At 47.4% G+C, this 26,125-nt stretch overlaps 1 protein-coding gene across 3 annotated transcripts in view; it reads left to right on the forward strand.

Annotated features, from left to right (window-relative positions):
* The first annotated feature begins 1,027 nt into the window (after window positions 1-1,027).
* TSPAN2 (tetraspanin 2) overlaps window positions 1,028-26,125 on the forward strand; it is a 41,609-nt gene continuing 16,511 nt past the window's right edge. For all 3 annotated transcript variants that reach the window (XM_003793829.3, XM_012807630.2, XM_012807629.2), the window contains exons 1-2: window positions 1,028-1,166; window positions 16,311-16,413. In XM_003793829.3, coding sequence (XP_003793877.1) covers window positions 1,098-1,166; window positions 16,311-16,413 — 172 coding nt within the window. In that variant the 5' untranslated portion in view covers window positions 1,028-1,097. The remainder of the gene's footprint in view (window positions 1,167-16,310; window positions 16,414-26,125) is intronic.

A 26,125-nucleotide genomic window follows, 5' to 3' on the forward strand; every position in this document is an offset into this window, starting at 1 on the left:
TTGAGGCCTCCAACCCTCCCCATCTCTTTAGCTTATAGGTCTGTCTCCACCACCAGACTGTGGTTCCAGGCCCTGCTGTCTAATCATTGCTGAGTCCCCGGCACTTGCTACTATGCCTAGCTTATAATAGGCACTTAAAGTTGTGCTGAATCAACACATTAAGCTTCCTGAATTTTACACTTTCCTCTCTCCCCCATACTGTCTGACACCACATATTGTAGACACTTAGTCAACGGGAGTGGGAGCCTGATTTCCCCGCCAGCAGCCAAACTTAATAAAACAAAGCAAAACAAAAACCTCCCCCTTTTCTCCTATCTCCACATCACAATTAAGATCACGAGAACTTGGCTTCCTTCCACACTCTCCTATCAGCCGACCCCAGCCGGACCTGGGGAACCAAACTCCGCTGTACGGGCCTCCTGAGCAGGGTGGGAGCAACTGTCAGGGCCCAGGGCAGCCGCCTCCCGCCCCTTCTTCCAGTTCTTGCCTATTAAGGTAAGAATCCTCAGAGGAAGCCAAGGGGGGCGGGAGGGAGGGTCCCCCAGAAACGGCCTCCGCGGCCTGTGGGCTGGCCTGACCTCGAGGAACCACATCTTCAGCCACTCAATCGGGTGCTCCGCGACGGGTCCTACCAGCTTCGGGAGACCTTATCTCTTCCACCTGAAGTCACCTTCCTACGGTTGCACATCCGTGTCCTTATCCCTCAACCATCATCGAGGGCATAGGGCGCTAATTAAATGGGTCCCGCGTCCCAAGTGCACGTTCCTTCCTCGCCAAAGAGTGGCCAGCCGCGGGAGCGGTGCGCCAGCAGGAAGGTTGAGCATGCGGTCACCGCATCAGGAGGGAAGTAGGTGGTCCGTGCGACCACGGAAGCGCGGACGTGCTGCTCGGGGTAGCTGGGTCTACACCCTCGCGGCACCCCCACCTCTAGCCCGCGGAGCCGCTTGGGGTCCTCGCAGGCCCCCGCCCCGCGCCCCGCCCCGCGCCCCGCCCCCGCCTGACGCCCCGCCCCCTCTCCGCCGGCGCCCGCTGCTGCCGGCGCTCGGAGCGCGGGCCTGGGGATCTGGGACTCGGCAGCCCGCCGCCAGGACCGCAGCATGGGGCGCTTCCGCGGGGGCCTGCGGTGCATCAAGTACCTGCTGCTCGGCTTCAACCTGCTCTTCTGGGTGAGACCCGGAGCCGGAGGGCCGGGCAGGGGCCGGGCGGCGGGCGCGGGGCCGGGGTCCCCGGGGAGCTGACCGCGGCTGTGCCGGTGCCGCGCTCCGGGAGACGGCAGGGTGTTCAAAAGGCGAAGGCGAGAAGGCGGCAGACAAAGAGGGAGGGGAGGGATCGAGGAGAGAGAACCGAGAGAGAAAAGATTGATCACCGAAAAACGATGAGCAGGGGAGCTACATCGTGCTTCTGTGAGGAGCCCCCGCCTTGGTTTTTATCTCCCAGCTGGTGACGCCAGGTGCAGGGTACCAACCCCTCCTCACCCACCGAGAGCTTGGGGCCCAGGGCCCGGCGGCCCCCGCTCCCTTGCAGCCTCCGGTGCACACACCCCCTTCCGCTCCGCCTTCCAACTGGAGCTGGGGCCTGGCCCAGGCTTGGGGAGAGAAACCCCCGCCCTTGGGGCTGCCTGGGGTGTAACCCTCAGAAGTGTGTGGACACACCACCTGGCTATGATGGTTTTGCTCAGGAAATCGGGGGTAGGAGTGAAAATTGAGGCAGGGACGGCCTATTTCTGGGGAAGGGTACCGCTGGATGAGAGGAGGTGGTGGGGAACCGAGGGGCTTCCAAGGGGCCACAGCATCTCCCCACAATCGCCAGCCTGCTGCCATGCTAAATGCTAATGCTCCCAGAGATGATCTCATTCAACTTTGCGGGGGTTTATTGAACTGACAGCATTCCTGGGATTAATGGCTCACAGAGAGATAGGGCCTTGACCCTTGTCTCCTGTATTAATGAGACACGATTAGGGCTAGACCATCACTAGATCCCTGGATACCCTGTTCCAAACCCTGGAGGATTGAGAGACAAGATCTGAAAATTGTCTTTCCTGCACATTTTCTCTTGGGCTTTCTTAAGAGACTGTCAGCTAGTGTAACTGCTCAGATAGGCCCTGAGGGAAAATACAGGTCTTGCTATGGGTGAAGTGGTTCTTGGGGGGCAGGGGAGCATCAGGGGCCTGAGTGATTTGAAACCACTGAGCTGGAGCAGGTAGCTCTCCTCTCTGCTCTGGTAAAGTTATCTTCCTATGACTGCAACTGTTTAATTATTGAATGATGGTCTCCGCTTGTATCTGCCAACCCATTAGGCCAGATGGCCCAGTGACTCCAGCAACTCCAAGCTCCTCAGAGGCCAAGGGGCCATCTTCAGCATGCTTCTGCAGTGTCAAGGAGGTATTCTAGGGACATCCCCAGAAGGCTTTTGTCTGCCTGGGTATTTACATCCAGCATGCTATAGGGATACCTGCCTTCACTGTAACTGAGGGAACCTGATTCCAGAAAAGGGATTTCTGAAGGCCATTTATGCTAAGTTTTTTTCATGGTCTAGCTTAATTTCAAAAGCTATTAATTATAGATGTCATGATAAAGTGACACTCTTCACTCCCACTGCTTACAAATTCAAAAGAAGTTTTAACCCTGAGAAGGAAGTCTTAGGCTGCGTGGAGCATTTATTCAGTGCCAGATCTTGTGCCAGCCTTCTTAGGAATAATTGCAAGCATTTATTGAATGTTTTCAGTGTGTCAGGGCCAGTGCTAAGCACATGACATATGTTTACACTTAATCCTCACAACAGTTCTGATGTGTACTCTATTATTATCTCCAGTTTTATAGATGAGGAAACAGAGGCTCAAATGGGTTTACTTGCTCAAGGTCACACAGCTAGTGAGTGGCAGAGATCGGACTCAAACTCACCCACCCACTCTTAAGCACTGTGCTGCATTCAGTTAATTAGTGGTCCTTGAAAGTGTGGTCCCTGAACCCGAAGCATCAGAATCTCCTGACAATTTGTCATATATGCACATTCTCAGCCTGTCCCAAAGCTGCTGAATCAGAAGTTCTAGGGAAGGGACCCAGCAATCAGGTAATTCTGATCCAGGCTCAAGTTTGAGAACTACTCTATTCAACAACTGCCAAACAAACAATAATTTATAAATATAAACACTGTTCCCTAGGCTGCTAATCTAGTTGAGAAAATGAGACCAAGGCATACAGAACAACAACACAAAAATAAGACAGTGCACCAAGTGACAAATTTCACACTGTTGACCATGAACATGGTGAGGAAGGGAAGTGGGCACAAAGCAATGTTTGAGAGCCTCCATGTGTGAGCCACTGGGGTTAGACATGACCTTTCAGATGTATGATCTAATTAGGGACTTCAGAGAAAGGATCACACAGTGGTGAGGAAACAGAAAAGTTCTCCTGAACCAGGAGATATTCAAGCTGACCCTGGAAGGCCTGGGAGAATGGAGGGGGGCAAAGTGACACACCATTCACCCTGGGGGAGCAGAGAAGGGGTGTGTGTGCCACCATCCGACAGAGGAAACCCTCTGGCGCGGGTGCACAGATCCTGAGCGGGGTGGGCCTTGGACTAGCAGGGTGTGCTTGAGCAAGTTCTCCTTCCTTCGAGTCTTGTTTTCTCGTCTGCACAATTGGAGTAATAAAGTTACGCGTTGATCTCATTTCCTCAACTAGATTAGCAGGATTCAGAGGAAATGTGTGAAGTATCTGACCTCAGCTTTCTATGAGCCTAATACATAGAATTTTAATTATTATTATTTATTATTAAGCATGCAGACGTGCTGCTTTTCTTCATTTGCGGAGAACAACATACTCTCAATCTGTACTTGTTAATTTTCCCTACTAGAACTTAAAAGACTCTGAGAGCAGGAAATTTTTTTTTCTGTTTTGTTCACAGTTGTATCCTTAGCACTTAGAACAGTACCCGGCACAGAGGAGGCATTCAATAAATAATCTGTAGAGTGAATTCATGAATCTTCAGGTTAGAGAACTTGGTGTGAATAGCTCTCTTGATTTGCACAATCAGTAGTCAACTTTATCTGAAGGACTAAATCTGTCTCCTCCTGATCAGTACTTAGCTGTTTGTTCTTTGCTTCCATAGATGGAGCACAGTAGGGAAATATGGGGACCTTCCCTTCCCCCAGTTCTATGGCAGGGCAGGGTGGAGGGCAGCTCTGCACAACCAAAGAAAAAGGGACAAACCCAAACAAGTACCTAATGATTTAGGGGAGAGCAATTGTGTGGGATTAATTATTGAGTTACCTACCTTCACTGTAACTGAGGGAACCTGATTCCAGAAAAGCACCACCCTAGTTTCTGAAGTTGTTTTTTCCTGGTCGGAGGTCTTTGTAGGAAGTTTGGGGAAGGCTCAAAGGACAGTTTTCCTGGAGGGACTGGCTTTCGCCTTGACTTAAAGTGTAACATGTACACACACCCTTAGCAGCTCCTGTGCCTGCCCTTCTGAGGTATAAGGTCCTCTGGCGACAGCACTTCCTTTCCTGTCAGAAACTCGCCAGAAGCAGGCGTGGAGAGGGGGCAGGGTATGTTTTGTGATCTGTGACTTGACAAATTGTTTTGCAGCCTCCTCTGGCAGCTTGGTTTAAGTTTCCCTAGGCTGTGCTCCTGGTTGTATAAACATTCAACCAGATCCTCCCGAGCCAGCACAGTCCTCCTTGGTCCAGGGCAGCTGACTGTATTCACCACTGCATTTTTAAAAACAAAAGAAAAGCCTAGCCTTTCACCCCACTAAATTAATTTCTGTTATCACGCTCAATGCCTAACAAGAAACCCCTCCCAACATCAGTCTAAATTCTGACACTGCAATCAGATAGCACGGCCTATTCCTGTGCCTTTCGTTGAAATCACCTTTATTTTTTTTCCTCCGTTGCATAGCAATATAAATAAAACACTACAACCCACCCGCATATGTGGGTTTAAAGAAAACCCTGGGCACTGTTTATTCCTTGGTTTGTTGTTGTACGCTCAGCGTTTTCCTATCATTGTGCTACACTAGCTGCTCCGAGTTACCCACCGACAGGAAGCAGGGCGTTCATTGTTGAAAGTCAGACGCCATATATGGCAAGTTTGAAATTACTCTCCTTTCCTCGTCACCGCCTGTAAGGCAGCTTTGGGTTTTCACTTGGTGATGCCTAACAGGTGCTTTAAGGAAAGACAATGTTTCATTTGCTTGGGAATGAAAGAAATTTGACTCAAATGAAGTTTGTAGAGGTCACCTCTGCCTCTTTCTCAAACTAACTTTAAACAGTAACTTCCCAGCAATCACCTATCAGAAAGACTGGTTTAGGAAAAAAATACCTAAAGATAATATTCTTTGAGGTCCACCCCAAAGCTAGACCACCCTAGAAGGCAGATAGGAATTTCTGCAGCCTCGCTGGGGTATGGTCTTCATTTTTGATTTCTATCAAAGCAGGAAGAGGGCAGCAGTGCTCTGCCTTCCTAGGGTGGACAAGAAGGACCTAGTGTTGCTGGGAGAAACAAGGAGTGTATAATAGGGGCCAGTCTGTGGAGGCTGCAGCTGGGGTTCTGGTAGACCTCAGACAGATCCCTGCAGTGCGGCACTTCACATCCAGGAATTCAAAGCCTGGGAGGAGGATACTGACATCACACTGCCTGAGTGTATTCCTGGCTCTATGATTAACTACCTGTGGACCTTGGCAAGTTTAACTTTTTCAAGTCTCAGTTTTCTCATCTGTAAAATGGACATAAAAAAGTACCAACATAAATCTGTGATCTTTGTGCAGATAAAATGAATTACTATATCTAAGGTAATAAGTGTGGTACATGCACATAGTGAATACTCAGTAACATTAGTAGTTGTCACATTTAAATACTAGAAGTACATAGGGAAAGTCGAATCTAGAATCCAAGAGGTTCCTAAAGGTAAGGGGAAGCAAGCAGGTGGCCCAAGTCCAATCAACCAAGCAAAGCAGCGAGTGTCTTACATAGTTTATGAAGGGGATGGAATGGAAAGGAGAGATCCCTTCCTCAACAATCAGTTTGCTCAGCAAACGAGGGCTGCCCACCTTCGAGGTGCCTGACATCCCACTCAGTGCTGGAGATCCGAGGATGAGCCAGACACATCCCTTGATCTTGATGCACCTATGCTGGTTTTAGCCTCCATTTTACCTTTGATTGTAGTTTATTCTCTCTCTAGTCTTTGCGTCTTGAGGGCAGTCCTACTCACATCCCCTTCCAATCCCTCGGTGCCTGGCAGGGTCAGCATGCTCCGGCCAACAGGGGCGTGTGCACTGACCCTAGTGCAGGACTCCTATGCCCCACCCTGCCTCTGTGCTATCAAGTGGGGGGGCCAGGAGGAGACAATGGGAAGGCTATGGTGACCAGCACCCTTCACACCTGAATGTGCATGCAGGCCACCTGGGCATCTTGTTTAACTGCATCTGCTGAGTTCTGCATTTCAGCAAACCCCTGGGTGAAGCTCATCTGGGACCATACTTGGACAACCACTGTTTTAGATGTGACCTGAAGGGATAAAAAACCAAAAAGTGGCACTTGTTTCTGAATGGGACAGGGAGGACCCCTTCTCTTGGCTTGCTCACTTAGCTGGCTTTGGGCAGGTCTCTTAATTCAGCTGCCATTTTACCTTTTAAGTCCTTTTTTTGTGTGTGTGTGTGGTTTTGGCTGGAGCCGGGCTTGAACCCGCCACCCCCGGTATATGGGGCCAGCACCCCACTCCTTGAGCCACAGGCGCTGCCCTGTCCCTTTTTTTACACTAGTGCTTGATGGTTTCTGGAATGGCCAGGAGGCCACTTGTCCATTGTCCATTACACTTCACTGTGTTATTCTAAAATATCACCTTTGGGCCTCCAGCCATGTGTAACAAAAGAGAACATGACCTCCACCCCCCACCTTTCATATTGACAGTGACAGTTAATGTCACAACACAGCCGTGATGCTCTGTAGATCACTAAAACAAGCCATGTCATGGTTGCCAAGGAATTAAGGAAAGAACAATGCCAGCAACAAGGGGGTACCAGATGGGCGGCAGCACATCTTACAGTCACAGATGAATTACTTTGGGTTACATTGGCCAGCCCTTTACATCAACTTTAGATTTGATGTAAACAATCAAATTAATATTCATTTGATGTTTTAGTTTACAAAATGCTTTCACCTGCATTATCCTATCTGATAATGAATCACAACTATCCCATGAAATAGTGCGAATTATTCCCATTTTACAAATGTGGAAGCTGAAAGTCAGGCATGGTAGATAATCTGTCTCAAGACTTCTGATTTTAACCTCCATGCTTTTTCAATGTTCTAACCTATTGGGGTCTATAAGAAATGCTACTAACTGGGAAAATGTGAAGTCTGTGATCAGGGAGATTAAATCCAGTGTCAGATGTAGTCCTGATAGATTCCAGAAATGCGAGGACGGACAGACAGGATTCTTAAATATTGGCTAACAGTAATGATCCTCAGGCATATGGGAGAGGCAGGGGAGATGCTGAGAACTCTACTGCTCAGTTCACAGCAGAGGAAAAGTAGGAGGTGAGTTGGGAAAGGAGACAGTTTAACAAATTAGTCTCAGCAGCAAAATCTTGAAGATGAGTAGTAAGTGCTATATAAATATAAGCTGTGTGCCAGCTGCTTTCCTGAGCATATTTTATTGTTAATCCCTTTAATCCTCACAACCACCCTATGAGATAGCAGCTACTATCACTCTGGTTTACAATGAGGAAACAGAGGTACAAAGATTACGAAGATTTGAAGGGCCCTGCCCAGATCCCGGAGTAGCCAATGGCAGAGCCGGGCCTGTGTGTGAGTCCCCGAGTCTCTCTAGGCTCCAAATCTACAGACTAATGGAAGGTGGTGGTGGAGCCATGACTTGAGCCAGTGAGTTTTAGACCTGTACTGTCCAATACAGTGGTCGTGCTACTGATCAGGTGAGGCTATTTAGATTAATTAAAATTAAACGAAATGCACCGTTCTGTTTGTCAGTCCCACTGGCCACATTTCAAGTGTTCAGTGGCCATAGTTGGCTACAGTATTGGTCAGCACAGATGGAGAACATTTACATCATTGGAGAAAATTCTATTGGACAGCTCTGGCCTACATTAAATTATTCTTTCATAAATGCATCTTTTCATATGTTTCTATTATTGGGTCTTAAAAACACTAACGAGGGGAGGACATGGTTTCTGTAAAAAGCCTCTGACTTTCTGGTATAGAAGGGTTAGGAAACTCAAGAGAGTTCCAGCTGTCTGGAGAGAGGGAGCATAGGGCTGAAATGAATGTGAGTAGAGGAAGGTGGCAGGAGAACCACAGGAGTGAGGCTTTCAGTCTGACGGTAGCTTCAGCGAGTTTATCAGCCCAGTGCCAACGCTGGGCTCTCCCTGTATGGCGTGTGTGACATGGACTCGTTTGATCTCTTAAGGAGGCGGGTTTATTCTTACCGCTTTGCAGGTGGAAAAGCTGGGGTTAGAGAGGCCAAGTGGTTCTCCTAAGACCACAGGGCTAGGAACTGGCAGAGCCTGATTCAAACCCAGACGCCTCAGACCCCCATGTGTCCCCCCGCAGCTCCTCCACAACACAGTGCTGCACGTGAGGATGGGTTTGTTATGACCCGGTCTAAGGACATTGTCATTCACTCTGTGCACACAAAGAACTAAAATTTCTGGAATAGCAGTTGGCAGATGTTCCACTATGTGTACCAATCTCTGTCCTCCCCCTCGTAATTGTGATTGGGAAAGAGTGAGCTTGTGAACCAGGGGCAGTGATGGCAGGATCCCCCTGCCAGGGGTGTGTTAGAAGCTGCCAGCATCTTCCCAGGAGCTGACTGGATTTTCCTGCACAAGTCCTCATCTGGCCAGTCCTCTGTGAACTGGCCAGTGCTGCCCCTTCCTGACCTCAAACAGATCTGGTAAAATTTCTATTAAAAAAAAAAATCTCTGTAGCACGTCCACCATATTTTCATGATTTCTGCTGGATTCCATCCAAGGTGACTTTTACATATTTTACAGAATGTTTTGGGTTGTTGCAATCCAGCCCAAGTTCTACTTGAAACTTTTTTTTTTTTTTTGGTCTTTCTCTCAACTGTAACTGGGAAAAGATCATTATTATTGGCCAATATTTAAGAATCCTGTTTGTCTGCTCCAAAGTAGTTCTGCCAAACACCTTGAAGAATATTAGGCTATAAAATAAATACTGTTTAATGTTCCATCTTGGCTAATGTCTCATCTCTACATAGACAAGGTGTCACATAGTCATTGGGGTGTTCAGGGGACAAGCCTGGGATACGAGATGCTGGAAGGAGGAAGCTCAGAAAGCCTGGGAAAGATCATTGTTATCCTCCCAGAGCTTACCCCCTAGGGGAGGTAGGGTGACATTGAGAACTCCCCACTCCCGTGGAGTGGATTGTATGTATTTGGTCTTCACTTGATGGAGCTATCTGTTCTCTGGAATCATTACCAAGCAGTCTGTGACATTTGTCTGCCCTAGGAAGAAAACTACACAGATATAACCTTTTTCCTAACTCTCGCTGTTTCCTACTCTCCTCCTTTTCCCTCTATTTTTTAAGAGAAAAGGCATCGTGCATAACCGCTGAATAAACACACTGCACTTTCCACTGTCTGTCTGTAAATTATCTGCTCAATTATTCAGAGCCAGCTTTTCGCCCTAGGTAAACTTCCATTCCCCGCCTCCCCTCTCTCCCCCCACACTTCTAAACCACCTCCCAGCAAAGTGAGTTGATCCCTGCAAGTTAACTTTATAACACCTAAACAAAAAGAGGACGGTGTCTCTGGTACAAATAGGCAGGCTGATGTTCTTTCCAGAGATGAATAGAACATTCCTCATTCTATAGTTTGAATTGTGCACCAATGCAGAGAATTAAGATTTGATTGATTGTAACATGTACTCTTACCTGACAGAGGTCTTTCTTAGCATGAGCTTGTTCTTGTGAAATTGTGTGAGGGAAATGGACAGCACGTGTGGCTCAAGGAGTAGGGCGCCAGCCTCATATACCAGGAATGGTGGGTTCAAGCCCAGCCCCAGCCAAAAAAAAAAAAAAAATTATATGAGGGAAATAATATGGAAATCAGAAAGCGACACGGCCTTCTTGTCACCACGTGTTGACCGGTCCTGCTCCCACTTCTCTCACCTGGTCCTGATGTCGAGGACCCTCAGCAAGGTCCCTCAGAGGCCATTTGGCATGTCATATGGCATTCCACTTTTGTGGGGGGTTTTCTGGTAAAATCTTTGCTTTGAGAAAGTGCCATCTGAATCCTTGCCTTGTTTTCTCCATGTAACAGGATGAAACCTTCAGAGCTGGTTTTCCTCTTTGAGAAAATTAGTATCATCTTCCAGAGCAAATGTGCTTCTGACTCTCGCCTGCTAAAAGGATGAGACCCCATTACCCTCAGGGTATCATAATGGGGTTTACAGTCAGATCAAGAATCCTAAGTGCTCATTACGTGATTCCATCTGGGATGAGAATTGCCACCAAGAGCAAGTATAAGCTTAAAAGCATTTAATGAAAATTCTCGGGTTGGAGCATCATTTTCAAAAGTCAGCATCATGACTTCATCCCAAAGGAGAGACCTACACTGCGCTGGATTATATATACACTCAGTGTTCATCCTGTGTTCATTTCAAGTGCAGTGTGTGTGTGTGCGCGCACACTGCTTTAATCTTATTAAATATTCCTATGTCCCTACCAGTAGAAAACATAGTATATATAGATTTAGCTGCTGTGTCCATGCATAGCACTGGGCAGACATCCCCACAGGCTTAGGAAAACACAGAACTTACACTACATGCTCTAGTTTTGTTTTCTCTTCCTTTGTGCAAGCGTTTAACTGGGAACATTCAACAGTGTGTTCACCCAGTGTTTTCCAAGGTATCCAGAGTGTGTTCCAGGTACAGATGAATTTGAAAACAGTACCTTGTGAGGTCTTAGGCCCTTGGAGACTTGTGAGGGAAACTTTATTCACAGTTGCTCCTGTCAGCCAGTTTTAGCTCAAGCCGACATTTAAAAAAATATATCATAGACTGGGTGGCTTAAATGACAGAAGTTTATTACTCACTGTTGTAGAAGTTAGAAATCGGGGCTCAGAATGCCAGCATGGCTGGGTTCTGGGGAGGGGTCTCTTCTCAGCTTGCAGACAGCTACCCGGTTGGCCTGTCCTCATGCGATGGAGAGACAGCAGGAACTCCCTGGTGCCTTTTCATGTAAGGGCACTGGTCTCATCAGGTTGTCTCCATCTTCATAACCTTCTCTAAACCTGGTGCTCTCCTAACCAAAGGCCCCACTAAGTGTTAGGGCTTTAACATGGATTTGAGGGGATACAGTTCAGGCCATAACATAGCCTAAGTGGTTCCCTCCATTCATTCATTTATCAAATATCTGTTGGAAGTCCTCTCTGCCCCACAGAGAGGAAGGTGTTTAGGAAACCAGCAATATAGATCCTGTCCCTGCCCTCACAGAACTTAGGTCTTAATTGAAAATATGTATACAGAAATATTTAAGTAGAAAAGGTTAATGAGCTATAAAGGAAGGTGCCAGGGTGGGCTTCTCCAGGAATGACCATAGAGCTAAGAGCTGTTTGTGTCAGCTGGGGGGAGCGGGAGGGGGAGAGAATTCTAAGCCAAGGACACAGCAAGAGCAAAGGCCTCCAGGTGGGAGAAGGGCCTGAAACTGGCTGGGGCATCTGAGCACCATTAGTTGTGGTTCCTACTCAGGTATAAGACAGGGGCCGTCTAGAACTCCCCTAAGGGATAGTTTATTGCCCATAAAAAGAGGGGCTTTGGCTGGGCGTGGTCACCATAGAGCAGATGGCATATGTTTGCTCTTTGTGATCCAGCTGGCTAGCATGGGGGAGGAAGGGCAGCTGGCAGACTGGGAGTGATTTTTGCATTCACATTGCCTCTCAGCACCAACCCCCTCCAACAAGACTGTGTCCTCCAAGGCACCATGTTTGCAATTCAGAAAAGCTTTTTTTAAAAAAAATAAATAAATAAATATGTCCTCATAGAGTATTTAGCAAATACTCTAGTTTTATTAGCAAATCCAGGAAAGTGGAAATAAAAACAGTTAAATAAAATTAAAATCCATTAATGAGCTCTGCCTCATGCTAAATGACTTGTTTTAGGCGGACGGCCATTGAAGGAAACTTTTGTCCATCCACTTTGCTTTAAATGCTTTCTAATCAGGTCTCAGTCTTGCCTTCTGGATTTTTAGTTTTAGAACACAAACTGTTTTCTCTAAAGACATATGCTTACAGTTTGAAATTTTGCGTCCTAAAAACTCTTTGGAATATGGTTAGCCACTGAAAGAACTTGCCCGTGAAGAGCCGTACTGTAACTGTACCTGATGATTCTCTGTTTAATGACGTGAACTTACATGTTACTGTCTGTTCCTTTCCCTATTTCTTCTTATCTTTTTTTCTCTATTTTTCTTCTCTTCTCTTATTAAATAGTGGACACACTCTTGCCCCCATAATTCTATTTGATCACATTCTCTTGAGTGCCTTGCACAAAGCTGTCTGCAGAAAAGGAATAAGGGCACAAGGAACGATGCTTTCCAGAATCTTCTCGTGTGGATTCTAGTGGGCTGTTTCTGCAGGGCTGGGTTCCCTCTTGGGCTACCCAGTTGGGATTAGAGTCTCCACGAGCCCCTGAGGTCCTTGGGAGAAGGACTGGATCTTCCTGACCTCTGGATCCTGGCTTTTGGCTCACAATAGATGCTCAATAAATGTTTCTTAAATTATTAACACGAAAGTCTAACTCATGCTATTGTATAAAAAGGTCTGCTTCTGGAAAAATAACTATATTTCTGGTTGTAATTGTTCCAAAGGCATGTGGCTTGGGACTGGTCCAGGAAGCAGGGCAGCACTCACCAGGGTTCTTTAGTAGGTCCAGGGATTCTGAGTGGTTCTCCCGCCCTCCACATCCACGCCCGAGTGTCCTCTGTCTGGTCCTCAGCTGCTCAGGCCTTTATCTCTTGCTCCCGATTGTTTGCCCTTCCCTTTCCCTCCCCCCGCCCCTCCCCTCAGGACCCCCCTCCCCACTATGGAATTTCCAAGGTAGTAGCCAGTGAGCAGCTAGTCCAAGTCTGCTCCAAGTCCCCTCTCAAGCCCCGGACTCGGATCCCCCAACTCATCTCCTTCCCCACTACTGCATCCAGCTAAGAAGAGGAAGCCGGTAGCCTCGCTTCTGCCTGGAGCTCTCCCGCTCAGTGACTTCTAACTCATTCTTGAAGATGTAAATGAAAATGTAATGGCTTGTGCTGCCCGCCAGCTTCTGTGCTTTGCTCCAGTCCCAGGCGGCCCTTCCTCTGCCACACAGTCCCTGCACCGTGTCACGTTCGTCACTCTACATGGTTGTCAAAGCGTGAGCTGTGTCTTCTTTATCGTTGTTTCCCTGACGGGGAGCCCAGTATCTGGCCTGGACCATCCTTGATTCTTAATAAACACTCAAGGAAGAAAGACAGGGAAGAAGGGAAAGGAGATGAGAGTAGGGGCAGGAGAAGGAAAGGAAAAGAGGCAGCTTCTTGTTGGTGTTAAAGCTGGCCGAGGTGCAAGGCTATGTCTCAGTGCAAAAGAGTGGCTGAGACGGAAAGAAGAGAGAATGGGGACACGGCGAGGTTAGGCCCCCTAGGGTTAAAACTTAGGCGTAGAAGGGCTTGCAGGCTTCCCTCAGTTCATGGGGAACACCATCTCTTCCAGCTCTATGGAAGTAGAGAATGGGGAGAACTTAGTGATTCTTGCTGACTCACTTTGTTCCTGACTGGACTAGAGTCCGTGTGATTTTTCTTCAAGCAATGTCTAGCATGTGGTAGACCAGCCCAAGTCCCATGAACACAGAGCATTCCGTGAGCCTTGCAGGAATGATGAGTTTAAAAGGACTGGAGGGTTACATGGTCTCTGCTGATGCCGCTTCCCAAAGCAGGGATCACCGACTTGTCACAAGCAGCACCAGCCCTGGCCAGGCCCTCACCACGGTGCCCCGACACAGCGGGTGGCAGCAGGCTGGGAGGATTCCCTTCTACACAGTGATGACATTCAGTTAAGCCACAGTTTCCTTGACCCAGGAGGAAACCCGTGTGGTTTGGGGATGGGGCACGTGGGTAAGCAAGCGCAGATTTTTTCCAATTGCCCGATGGCTTTAAATTGCAACCTCTCTTTTAATTTTCCATTATGCATCAAACACATCTGTGCCAGAGCTGGACAAATGTATTCCGTCTGGGAGGACCATCCCAGACAGCTATAAATTAGAGTTCTGTGTACAGAGATTCCAAAAATGTGGCCTCGTGGTAGGGTGTCCCTGGGACCGGTCACTCCTCCGCAGTCTGCTCGGAGGCCGCTGGCTTTGGCCTGATGCCTCTGTCAATAGATGTTGCTTTGTGTTTGGAAACTCCGTCAAGTTGCCGCAGAGACGAGGGTTTGCAGGGCTGCCAGTGAGGCTGGCCGGGTCCTCCTAGGGACAGAGCCTGCTTGAGGGCATCACTCTCTTCCTGGGCAGGAACCGTGAGGACCTCAAAGTTGGTTCCCTCCCAGGTTAAAGCATGGTCTACAAAGACCCTCCCCACTTTTCCTGGATTGAAAAACAACAACATCATTTAATGCTTTTAAAAACCAATGTTTTAAAAAAGATACAAGAAAATACATCCTTAATGAGAAAACTTAGACGATGCAGTGAACAAGGGGAAAGTTGCATGTAATCCCACCCTTCAGTAATAAATATTGCTAATGGCAAGACTTCTTTCAATAGCTTTCTGCATCCTGCTGCCCTTTTTGAAAATGGAGAAGTCTTTCAAAAGCTGGTTGAGCCCAGTTCCTTTAGCTGTCCCTCACATTATCCAACTAGTACTTTCCTCCAAGTACTGGAAACTTTTAGTTATGCCACAGGGGAGACTCCAGCTTGCAGCACTCTGCCCCTCTGACTCCTCCTCACTGGAGCCACACTGCTTTTCTGAAGGAGCTATAAGGGGAATGGGCCTTGGGGGGCAGAAGTGAAGAATGATGTCCTTGGATAAATGCGGCCAGAGAGCCCTAAAGGATGAGGTCAGGTCCTTTATAAGCCACCCCCAAGGACAGAAGCATCCTGCATTAGAAAGCCTCTGATCTAACCCAGACTTTGATACAGCATTCTCTCGTTAGGCCGCTGCTCCTCTGACTTTTGTCCTCTGACTTCCTGTGGCTGGCATCTGTATACACTCTGCTCTGTTAGGGCAGGGGCAGCCGCACAGCAACTGGATGGGCTGGCAGAGTCAGGAGGCTATTTTTACCTCCCTGCTTACTTTCCCATAGTGCCGTGAGCCCAGAAGGTGCCCAGTACGTGTCTGTCGATTGAATGATACAGTGAAATTCAACAGTGGTGTTTGTGGAGAGAACACCCTGGCTCCAGCCTTCTGGCTTGCAGTTGTGACAGTCCTGTGATGGCAGAAAGGGCTTTCTGCTTCCATGCTGAGCCTCACAAAAGCCTTCAGAGTGGAGAAGGAGAGGAAGCCGGTGATGACTCTACCAGCCGCCAGCCTGCCCAGTGCTGCCCGCGCCAGCCACTCAGCCTCTCCATGAGCCACACGGCACACAGACCATGCTTTTTCAGAAAATTATTTTTTCCTTCCTCACTTTCCATGGAAACTCAAAATAGCAACCAAAAAAGAAAAGAAAAAAAAATGACCGGGCTGCCTCCCTCCCTGCCTTCAAACCCAGCCCCAGGCAGGGCAGTGACATGTAGAACTGGGGGGAGCCAGGGTCACAGACACCTCCAAAGTGGCTTACTAATTGGGGACTGTGTACTCATGAGGTGTGGGTGGGTGCTGAGGTTGGTGTATTTTCTGCCAATTTAGAAAAGTGGGGTCTTGGAGTTCATCTTTCTCTTGGTGACCTGGCAGCTGAGACATAAGCACCTCTCACCGTGGAACTGGAGAGGAGGTCCAGTGCGCCCCGCAGAGGACAATGAGACAGCGGGCAGGTGCCCTCCAGGGGAAACACTCTGGTAGCATTGTTTTGAGATGCCTGCTAGCTGTGCTGTGTGTGCCCATAACCGCAGGGCATCCTGGCAGGGTGGAGAAACCCTGTCCTCAGGATCAGGAAAGCCGAGTTCTAACATCCCATCAGAGGCCTAAAGGGCTTTGAACACCTCTTCTCTCCTCTCTAAGCCTCTGCTTCCTCCCCTATAAAACTTAAAGGGTGGGCTAGGTAAATTCTAAAAGGGTGGCCCCAGCCAGCCTGCAGCACTCTGTGCCAGGGCCTGCTTTTACATCTGTGCACACTGTCCCCTCCCACTATAAACACCCTCTTGTTTACCTTCCAGCTGGCTGGATCGGCCGTCATCGCTTTTGGGCTATGGTTTCGGTTCGGAGGCACCATAAAGGATTTGTCATCAGAGGACAAGTCCCCAGAGTATTTCTATGTGGGTGAGTGACTCGGCTTTCCTAGCTTTAGCCCAGGTTAGGTCTGCCCAGAGGCTTAGAACAGAACCTGCACTTGAACTTGAGTGGGAGGGGGAGGGGCAGAGGGATGGGAAAGAGGTGGAAAGGAGCCAACACCTGTGGCCCTGTAGGCTGCACCTGCCCTGAGAGATGTGCACCGGCCAGTGGGGTCGGGTGGGAGGGCTGGTTACCCTTCCCCTCTACCCCTTACAAGGTCCATCTTCTGCTCTCCAAAACAAGGGAAGGCCAGAGCCAGCAAGATTGAACTGCAGCTTTTCTTCTCAATGAAAGAGAAAACAGAACTTCTCTAGAAAACATAACTAAAATTCATTTCAAAGAATTAGAAGACTCTCCTTTGCCCCCTGAGTAAGATGGGTACACCACAAGCCTGTCATTCACTAGTCTATCCAGGGTGACAGGGGCCCCTCCCAAGTCATTTATTTTGTGATCTTATATTTTAAATTATTTAGAGTGGAAACATAACTCAAAATGAAGAGTGAAATCTCAAGGTTTGGAGGTGCTAATTTCAGCCCCTCTACCCCCGAGGAGGGCAGGGGGAGAGGCTGTGGTGGGGAGGGGGCATAGCCCTGCCTCTGGCCAGCAGTGGGAAGGGCTGAGGAGTCGCCGGCTACTCTGAGGCTGTACTATCGGCAGGGGCTGAGCATTGCTGCCCTGGATTTAGCTGACCCACTTGTGGCCCTCTCCTGTGGTCTTTTCTTACCTCCACTAGGTGGGCCTGGACTCTAGATTTCAGAAAGCCCAAGACCATTGTCATTATAGGTGACACCCCCATCTGACTGGTTATTTTAAGATCTGCACCAGCCATAGAGTAAGCTTCAGTTACTTCAGTGATGCTGCCTGGGGAGAAGCAGGTCCTGCACAGGCGACTTGCTCCAAATCCCAGGAAGACAAGAGTCTCCCCCAGGAGAGAGTCCAGCCGCCCTCTGGACTGTCTCCACCATGTGCTGATGAAGGGTGGGCACCAAAGACTCCTCCCACACAGCATCCTCCTCTGAGGAGAAGAGCCGATCACCAGGGAAACTATCAGAGGAAGGTAACAGGAAACCTGCTAAAGACAACTAACAATAAGGACATTTCACAGTTCGTGAAATCGTCGATGCAGCTTTTTGTAAAACATCCAATTATTTTGGATTTCATTAAGAAAGAAAAAAATGCTGCCAATTTGACTATGTCATGCCATAAAAGATGCAGCCTAAGATGTTACATTTCAGAATTGTTAAAATCTTAAGAAAAGTACAGCTCAAAATTGGTCAAAGAAGTGTGGAGGTGTGGGATTTCCTGAATTAGTTCAGGGCTCAGGGAGCTGGTTTCTTCCCTCTCCCGACTCTGCCGTCCTCGCTCTGTCCTCAGGCCTCACCTCCATGATTAAAAGACAGCAATAGTGGCTCCGAACATCAAATTCTTACACTGCAAAAAAAAGGAAGTTACATGGAATACGGCCCTTTTTAGGAATGAATAAAACCTTTTCGGACATTGCCAATGCATTAACCCTATGAGGGTAGCTAATTGGCCAGAGTTACACTGTGCTCTCCTGCCCACACCATGCACGGCCAGGAGGAGGATTACTACAGCGGCTATAGCTGGTTCTGACTAACAGGGGACCAGGAGTGGCCCATGCCACTTGGACTTTGACTCTTGGACAAGATTGGGGTTTTATGACAAGGAAAAGTGGGGGATTCTGCAGTAGAGTAAACAAGGAAATGCCCATTTCCACCCACGTGGTTTGGTGGTGCACACGCTTCCTTCCAAAAGCAAACACACACATTTGGTGTGTTCTTCCTTGGGGGATTCTTGGCTCTGAAAACCTCCCCAGACACATTCTCCTATCCTGGCCCTGAGTGCTCCGAGGATGAGTTCAACCTGTCCTCATCCTGCGTCACCTCCAGGAGTCAGTGTGTCCATCCAGCAGACGCAAAGAAGCAGGCAAAGGGAGGCGATGGAAGGAACACACCTCCATGCCGCTGGCATTCTGGAACTGCTGATTTCATAGCTGCAACCCATGGGCTGTAACTCAGTTTTAGCTCAGCCACAGCTCAGAGCTCACTGGATTGACCACAGAAAGGTTCAAACCCACTTCAATGGGATTCTTGCCTGTGTAGATGTATATAGGAGAAATGTTCTGTAATCAATACCAGATGACAGTCACAGTGTATGGCAGGTGCCACACAAGTGGTCCAGACAAGCAATTGAATTAAGAAGTGGGGACTGGTGGCACAGGCTCAGGGCTCACTGGGCTTGAATGGGACGTGGCAGGACAGGTGGGTTTTCGATGGACTGAGTTAGGGAGGGCCTTTTTCATGAGTCTTAATGAGGGTTGGCCAGTATATGGCAGGCAGCTACCATCTTTTTCCTTGCCCATGGAGAATATGGGTAATTGTTCAGGACGCTCCTGGGGGAGTCTTCTTAACCCCCCTCTCCCCAACCATTTACAACAGATGCTCAGGCTGAGCCTTATTTTCTTTCCCTACTCTGAGGTCAATAGTTACTTGATGTCCAAACATATCAGTCCCAATGAAACAGTGGGAATCATTTGCTCCTAAAATTTAGGAATCTTGGAATTTGGGGGTAGCACTTAGTCTGTCTACTCTTACGTACTATTGGGTTTGCTGTGGAACCCTATTCATCTTATCTTCCTCAGGTATTATTCTAGAACTTTTCAGCAAATGGCATTTTCACTAAATGCCTTTAGTTTAATGAGGAGTCCACCCTTAGTTAGAAGAACCAGAAAGTGGGAAAACATCAACCCATTCAGTTACATTCACAAATCCTTGCTTTTTGGTGGTAACTGCCTTAAACCTGCCACCTCCCCACCCTCCCCACCAAGTTTGGAGAATTTAAATTTCTATGATGAATTTTTTCTGAGATTAAACTGACATCTTTAAGCAATAGTAAAGAAAAGTCGTTTTAAAAAACCATCGAAGGTTATATGAGAAACAGTTAAGAGGAGCCGTATCCCTGTCAATGATAATCAGTGCCTGTCTATTTAAAAGTCTCTCCATGGCTATTTTTGTTTTTTAGATGTCACTAAATATTTGTTTTCATGTAAGTATGGTTATGTATTCAAGCAGGAATGCCTCTATTCTTTCCATTTTTTTGCCAGTCCCTCTACTTGAGAAAAAAAAAAAGTAACCTATCAATATAACCTAAATATAATCCAGCAGCCAGTAGTTATGGTCCTGGGCTCTGGGGTCACGCAAAAAAGCATAAGAACCCTGTAATTGACCCCATGTAACTTACAATACATTTGAAAAGACTCACAGGCTTGATAATTTAAATTATAATAAAACCAATGTGTCACTAAATGCTGACCAAGGGTTTTTAGCAGTGGGTGTATTAAAGGTCATTTAAAAACTAGCATTAGAGTTAGTTTTTATTTACATTTACAGCTAGTTAGACTGGACTGTAATCAACAGAGAGGAAGGAGAATGGGGTCTGCAAAGGTTGAGGGGCAGAAAAGCGTGGGAATGTCGACTAGGCAGCAGTCAGCTCACCCAGACTGCACCAGGGGCTGTTGCTGGAATGCACTGCATTCAGACACGGTGGGGAGTACGATTAGGAACATGGGGGAGGGAGCAAGGACAAGTTTTGGGGGCCTTGAGTATCAGTTAATTTTGTAAGCAGTTAGACAGATCATCTGGAGCTTGGGGCAGAACCTGATCTGCACTACACATAAACAATTATTCTGAAAAGGAAAAAAAAAAAAAGATTATTCTAGCAGCAGTGGAATAAAAGGGGAGACAGAGGACAGAAACAAATATGATGGGTCATTGACCTTGTCAGGCTTGAATAAATAAGAACATCACCCACAGCGGAACCAGTAGGAATTACGAGGAGAGAGGCAGAAAGAAAAAACTGTATTCACCATTATTAAGCCTAACTAACCAAACTCAGGGACAGCAGAAATGACAGTGGCGAGACTGAGCAGTGATAGAGTTGAGCCTACGCGTAATAATCCACAGGTGTCAGGTGGATACGTGAGTTCCAGGAGTGAGCAGGGCGCCTCCTGCACAGCCAGAGAGAGGGCAGTGGGGTTGCTGTCTGTTGCTCCAGAAACAAAGTGCTGACAGCAATTTCACAGGTCAGAAAAAGTTTCTAATAATTTATTAAATCAAAAAAATGGGACAGACTCCTACAGATTAAAGTGAGCGCTCACCTTCATGTTGGTATTTAACCAGTAATGTAGCAAAAATCAGAATTGGGCATTTATCAGTTCAGGAGATTCCTGTGTTGAGTGGGAAGCTGAACTAGCTCCATCCAAACATTCCTGATGCTGTTTCCTAATCTAAACCAAAGCCGTGTGCACAGTGCCTGAGAAATGAGGAATGAGTGGTTGTGTCGTATCTTTACAAAACTCCTAGGACTCTTCCTATTGTACATCACCAACTCCTACTCAAATTGACTTGAGCAAAATAGAAATTTATTAATTCACATAACTGACAGGTCCGAGATTAGCGCCAGTCTCAGGGACTCAGGTGATGTGAGCGGAGCCCGTTCTGTAGCCACCTCTTGGCCCTGCTTTCCTTTGGCTCCATTTTTAGGCAGGTTTCCTCTCCACGTGATAGAACGGCTACCCGTGGCTCTAGGCTCCGTCTCTGGAGTAACCCCAGTAGAAGAGCGTGCTTCTTTCATTCCAGCAAATTCAACTCCAGTCCTGTGCCTAACTCCATTGGCAATATGGGCTCTAGTGGCCAGTTGTTGGTGAACCCCTGGGCATTGTGCTTACCTTGGCGCATGAGCTGAGTCAGCCTTCTCAACCACAAGGACTGAGAATACAGGAGCTTCTTTTATCTAATACAAAAAATGAAGAAATGAGTCCTGGGTAGGTAAAGCAACAGCCCCCAAGCAGGGCCTTGGTGGTGAGGGGCAGGGATGTGGTTTTACCCGCCCTCAGTTCTTCAGCCACATCTCCTTCTAAGCCACCTCAGAGTGGCTGGTGGTGAAGATGGTCATGGTTGGTGCTCACTATTTAGGGGTGTGGGTTGTCATAGGAACTTAGCACCAGGTAGAATAAGAAAACTAAAGACAGAGGGTAGGCAGCTGGGACTGGCGGTCAGCCATGGCTTCCCATTTCCTCTGGTAAAGCTTGGCCCCGACCTCAGGTCTGCTGACCTGGGCCAGCGCTTGCTCTATCTTGCCTCTCTGGACAGTGGCGACAAGAAGTCCGTGAAGTCAGAGACCTTTTCTCCACTGCAAATATTTCTTATACTATAAATAAAAAGAGCAACATCCATGTTTGTAGAAAATTTTTCTTCAATAAATAGTTACCAAGAATTAGTTTCAAGAAATAATTCAGTAAATCATTTTCTAAATAAGAAATGCTCTTTAGCAATAAAACAAGATGAAAAATATGCCAGGACACCATGTATGGACTTAAGTAGCACACAGGGTATGGTAATAGGGCCTTAAGAAAGAAGCAGTCCCAGTTTTTGGAAAATCTCACTCCATGTCACAAAGCACTATTTAGTGAAACAGTCACAACTCCCTGCAGCCTCTACCTCCTCTACTTCCTCTATCCTCCCACCTCAGTCTCCCAAGCAGTTGGGACTAGAGCTAGGTTTTCTGTTTTGTTTTGTTTTGTTTTGTTTTGTTTTGGGTTTTGTGTGTGTGTGAGCGTGACAAGGGTCTCATTAAATTGCCCAGCCTGGTCTCAAACTTCTGGCTTTAAGTGATTCTCCTGCCTTAGCCTCTCAAAGTGCTAGGATTATAGGCCACTATATCTGGCCTCAAGTAGTGCTTAAAGATATAGCACCTCCCAGCTGAGACGCTTCTTTCTGAAAGGCACTCCAGGAAGACACATTGTTTGTATACCTGCCTCCTTCTGGGTAGATGATCGCCCGTACTTTGTAAGAGAAATTTCCCATATTTAGGAGGATGCTTTCTTCTCTGGCATCCTTCATTCTCTCTCCTTGGTGATGGAGAGACTTGCCCCTCCTGTGATAAAGATCAGACTTGATTTCCGAGCCAGGCAATGGCAGATCCTGGGACAAGGCAGGAGGACTCAGCAATGGGAAATGAGGACAGGGAGGGATGGTGGTCAGACCGTCACCTGCTGATTCTTCTCAAGGACCTCTGGGTCCAGGCCGAGGCCTGTAGGCCCATCTGGGGTCTCTGTGTGTACTGGCTGCTAAGGTGGAGAAGGGAGAACCTGGCAGGAGTAGAGCTGGCCTCAGGAGGGCTGGGGTTGCTCATGGTTTCCTGGCCACTCATCTCTTCTCAGGGCACTCTTGGGAGAAGCCCCTGCATCTTCCAAATTCCAGCACCCTGCCCATCTGACTTCCTGCCACCCTCTCTCTCTGGCCTGCCTCTTGGGTAGGCAGATACTCCAAGGTGGGGAGTGATCTCCACAGCCCTGCAGAAGCTGGAGATGCTGTGCCAGACGTGCCACATGAAGTCATGTCTGTGTGCAGAGAGTATCAGCAGGTTCTTTCCTCAGGTCTCCAGGATGGCAGCCTGACTGCAGCTATCTCTCCCTGCCGAATTCAGTCTCTGAGCCCAGCTTTGACCGTGGCTGGATGTTGTGTGTAAGGAAAGCCTTCCAGTCTGAACATTCAGGGGCTAGCTTGCCTTTTAGAAAACTCTGACCCACCCTGGCAATAGTTTTCACTGCTTGTTCTCAGGTGTACCAGACAGTCTCAGTAGCTGAGTAACAGCAAGGTACTGGAGCTTACACTGTCCTGACAGTTTCTCCAAAGCCTTTTCACCAGGAGTTGGAGGAGATAATCGTTTCCATACTGTGGATAACAAAGCTGACCTAAAGCCGTGGCTGGCAGGCCTGGATTTCTGGCTCCCAGCCCTGCACTTTCAGGGGAGAACCCAGAAATCGTCAATTCCAGATTTCCTGAGTGCTTTCCTCAAAGCAAGAGGATGAACCCTCTGACCATTTGTAAATCACAAATGAACTAGTTTCTAGCTAAGAGAGCCAGTGTTCTGAGTTCCTACTTAAACTGTAGCTGGGAGCAAAGGGTTGCACTTTGAATTAAACCCTTGGTTCAATTCCAATTTTGTCCCTCTCCAGCTCATGCAATCTTAGGTAAAGCACTTAATTTCTTGGGGTGTCAAATGCCTCAGCTTTGAAATATGAACATACCTAAATGCTATACCAGCTGCATATTGAGCCCTCAATAAATATTGGCTACTGTTGTTATGGGTGTAGCATTCCTAATTGGGAAGTTCAAAATTACCCCCAATCTGAAACTTTTTGAATGCTGACGTGACATTCAAAAGAAATGCTTTGTTGGAGAACTTTGGATTTGGGGTTTCCAGATTAGGAATGCTCAACTCGTACAATGCAAATATTCCAAAATCCAAAAGCATCTGCAATGGAACACACTTGTAGTCCCAAGCATTTTGAAGAAGAAATACTCCGCCTGTGGGAAATGAGGGCATGCCGAGGAAGGGGCCTCCGCAGAGGGGCACGATTACCTGGGAGAATGTGGGGAGGAAAGGTACAGAAGGGGTTTAGATGCCATTGAATGGAAATGAGAGACTCGTGTATAGCACTGAGACTTCTTAGCCTGCAGGGTCTTGAGATGATGTCTCTCAAGCACAGAGGCCACCCAGAGCAGGCTGACCCTGCCAAGAAGTGGACTCCCTGAGACATGGTTTGCAGTTAGAGGCGTGCTCAGTGATCCATAGCTGCTGCTGCTGCTGCTATTCAGAAAGAACTCAAGTCCTTCCCCTTTCCAAGCACACAGTTCCACCGAACATTCTAGATATTTACATAATTATGTGCATTCAGGGGAAACTGGAAGGGAGAGAGTTTCTATACAGAGGCATAAAAAAAATTTGTAGCTGCTAAATAGTTATGTAAAAACCATCTGCTGCCAAAAAGCCATTGAAATTGATGACCACATCCAGTCACCAAAAAGGAGGAGGCATTTTCCAATAAATTTATGCTGGTAGGCCTTCAGGAGGCCCTTTCTCATTTCCATGCTGTGGGGCTTAAAAAGGTGTATCTGAAACCTGAGAAAGAAGAAAGTGATAGGATTGTCTGGGAAGAAAGGGCCCCAGATCTCAGAATTAATGTCTTATTATCAAAAAGAAAATAAATAACTGATGCTGGCCGGGTGCAGTGTCTCAGGCCTGTAATCTCAGTGATACCAGACAAGTGACACCCCCACCAGCTCAGCCAAGTGGGGCTGGAGGACCTGCTGCCTCTGTCTTGGCTGTGTGGGCGGCAGCCAGCAGAGGAACCAGCAAGCTGGAGTGTAGGCAAGTGGGTGGGGGGGCTTCCCTCCCCCAACAGAGGCTCCACTAGCCAAAAGAACCGGACAGGAGCAAGCCGGGAAGACACTGGCACCGTGCTGTCTCCTCACTGTGGACTTCTGGCAATTCCTCCAGTGCATCCCTGATTGGTCCATTTTTAAAACCTACTCATGATTGGTCTATTTTCAAGACCTGAAGCTCACTGGACAATTGCCCCTATATAAGCCCCTAAGTAAAGAGCCCAAACGCAGATCTCAGGAGAAAGAGCAGAAGAGCAAAGAGATTTGGCTCTGTAACACTTGTATCCTGCTCTATGAGATTTGCCCCTTTATAAGAGCTATAAACACTTGCAAGGAGGTTTGCCCCTTTGTAAGAGCTGTAACACTTGTATATAAACCTATCTTACTACTGGTCCTGCTCTGCAAGGAAGTTTGGCTTGTTGTGAGAGTTGTAACACTTATACCTGTTGAATAAAACCTCTCCTGTGGTCCGTTGCTTCATTCTTCGAACCGCCGAGACCAAGAGCCTGGAAATTCAGTATCAAAAATCCGATATCATCAGCACTCTGGGAGGCTGAGGCAAGTGGATTGCCAGAGCTCAGGAGTTCGAGACCAGCCTGAGCCAGAGTGAGAACTCATCTCTACTAAAAATAGAAAAACTAACTGGACATTGGAGCACATGCCTGTAGTCCCAGCTACTGGGAGGCTAAGGCAGGAGATCACTTAACCCCAAGAGTTTGAAGTTGCTGTGAGCTGTGATGCCATGGCACTGTATCCATGGCATCAGAGCAACAGAGTAAGACTCTGTCTCATAAAATAAAATAAATAACATGCTAGTGAGGACGGCACAAGGGAAATGCTTATACACTGTTGGTGGAATGTACAGCCATTGGAAACAGAACAATTATATGACCCAGCAGTCCCACTGCTAGGTATATGTTCAGTATCTTGAAAAGATACCTGCACTCCCATCTTTATCACAGCCCTAGTCATGACATCCACAACATGAAATCAATCTAAGTGTCATTAATAGGTGAATGGATAAAGAAAATGTGGTACTTACATGCAGTGGAATATCTTCAGCCACAATAAAGAATGAGATCTGATTATTTGCCGCAAAAGAATGGAACTGGAGGTAATTCTGTTAAGTGAAATGAACCAGGCACAAAAAGACAAATCTATCATGGTCTCACTCTTATGTGGGAGCTAAAAAATTGATCTCATGTGAGTAGAGAGGAGAATGGTAGTTACCAGAGTCTAGGAGGTGAAGGGGATGGGGGGACAAAGGGAGGCAGACAGTTAACAGGTACAAAACAGTTAGATAAAAGGAGTAAGTTCTAGTATTCAATAGTACAGTAGGGAAATCATAGTTAATAATTTATTATATACTTCAGAATAGCTAGAAAAAAATGTTTATAATGTTGTTAACACAAAAGATAAATGGGCTGGGAGCAGTGGCTAAAGCCTACAAT

Source organism: Otolemur garnettii, unplaced genomic scaffold (assembly GCF_000181295.1).
Source record: "Otolemur garnettii isolate 467f Iridium unplaced genomic scaffold, OtoGar3 scaffold00073, whole genome shotgun sequence".
Taxonomy (NCBI): Eukaryota; Metazoa; Chordata; class Mammalia; order Primates; family Galagidae; genus Otolemur; species Otolemur garnettii.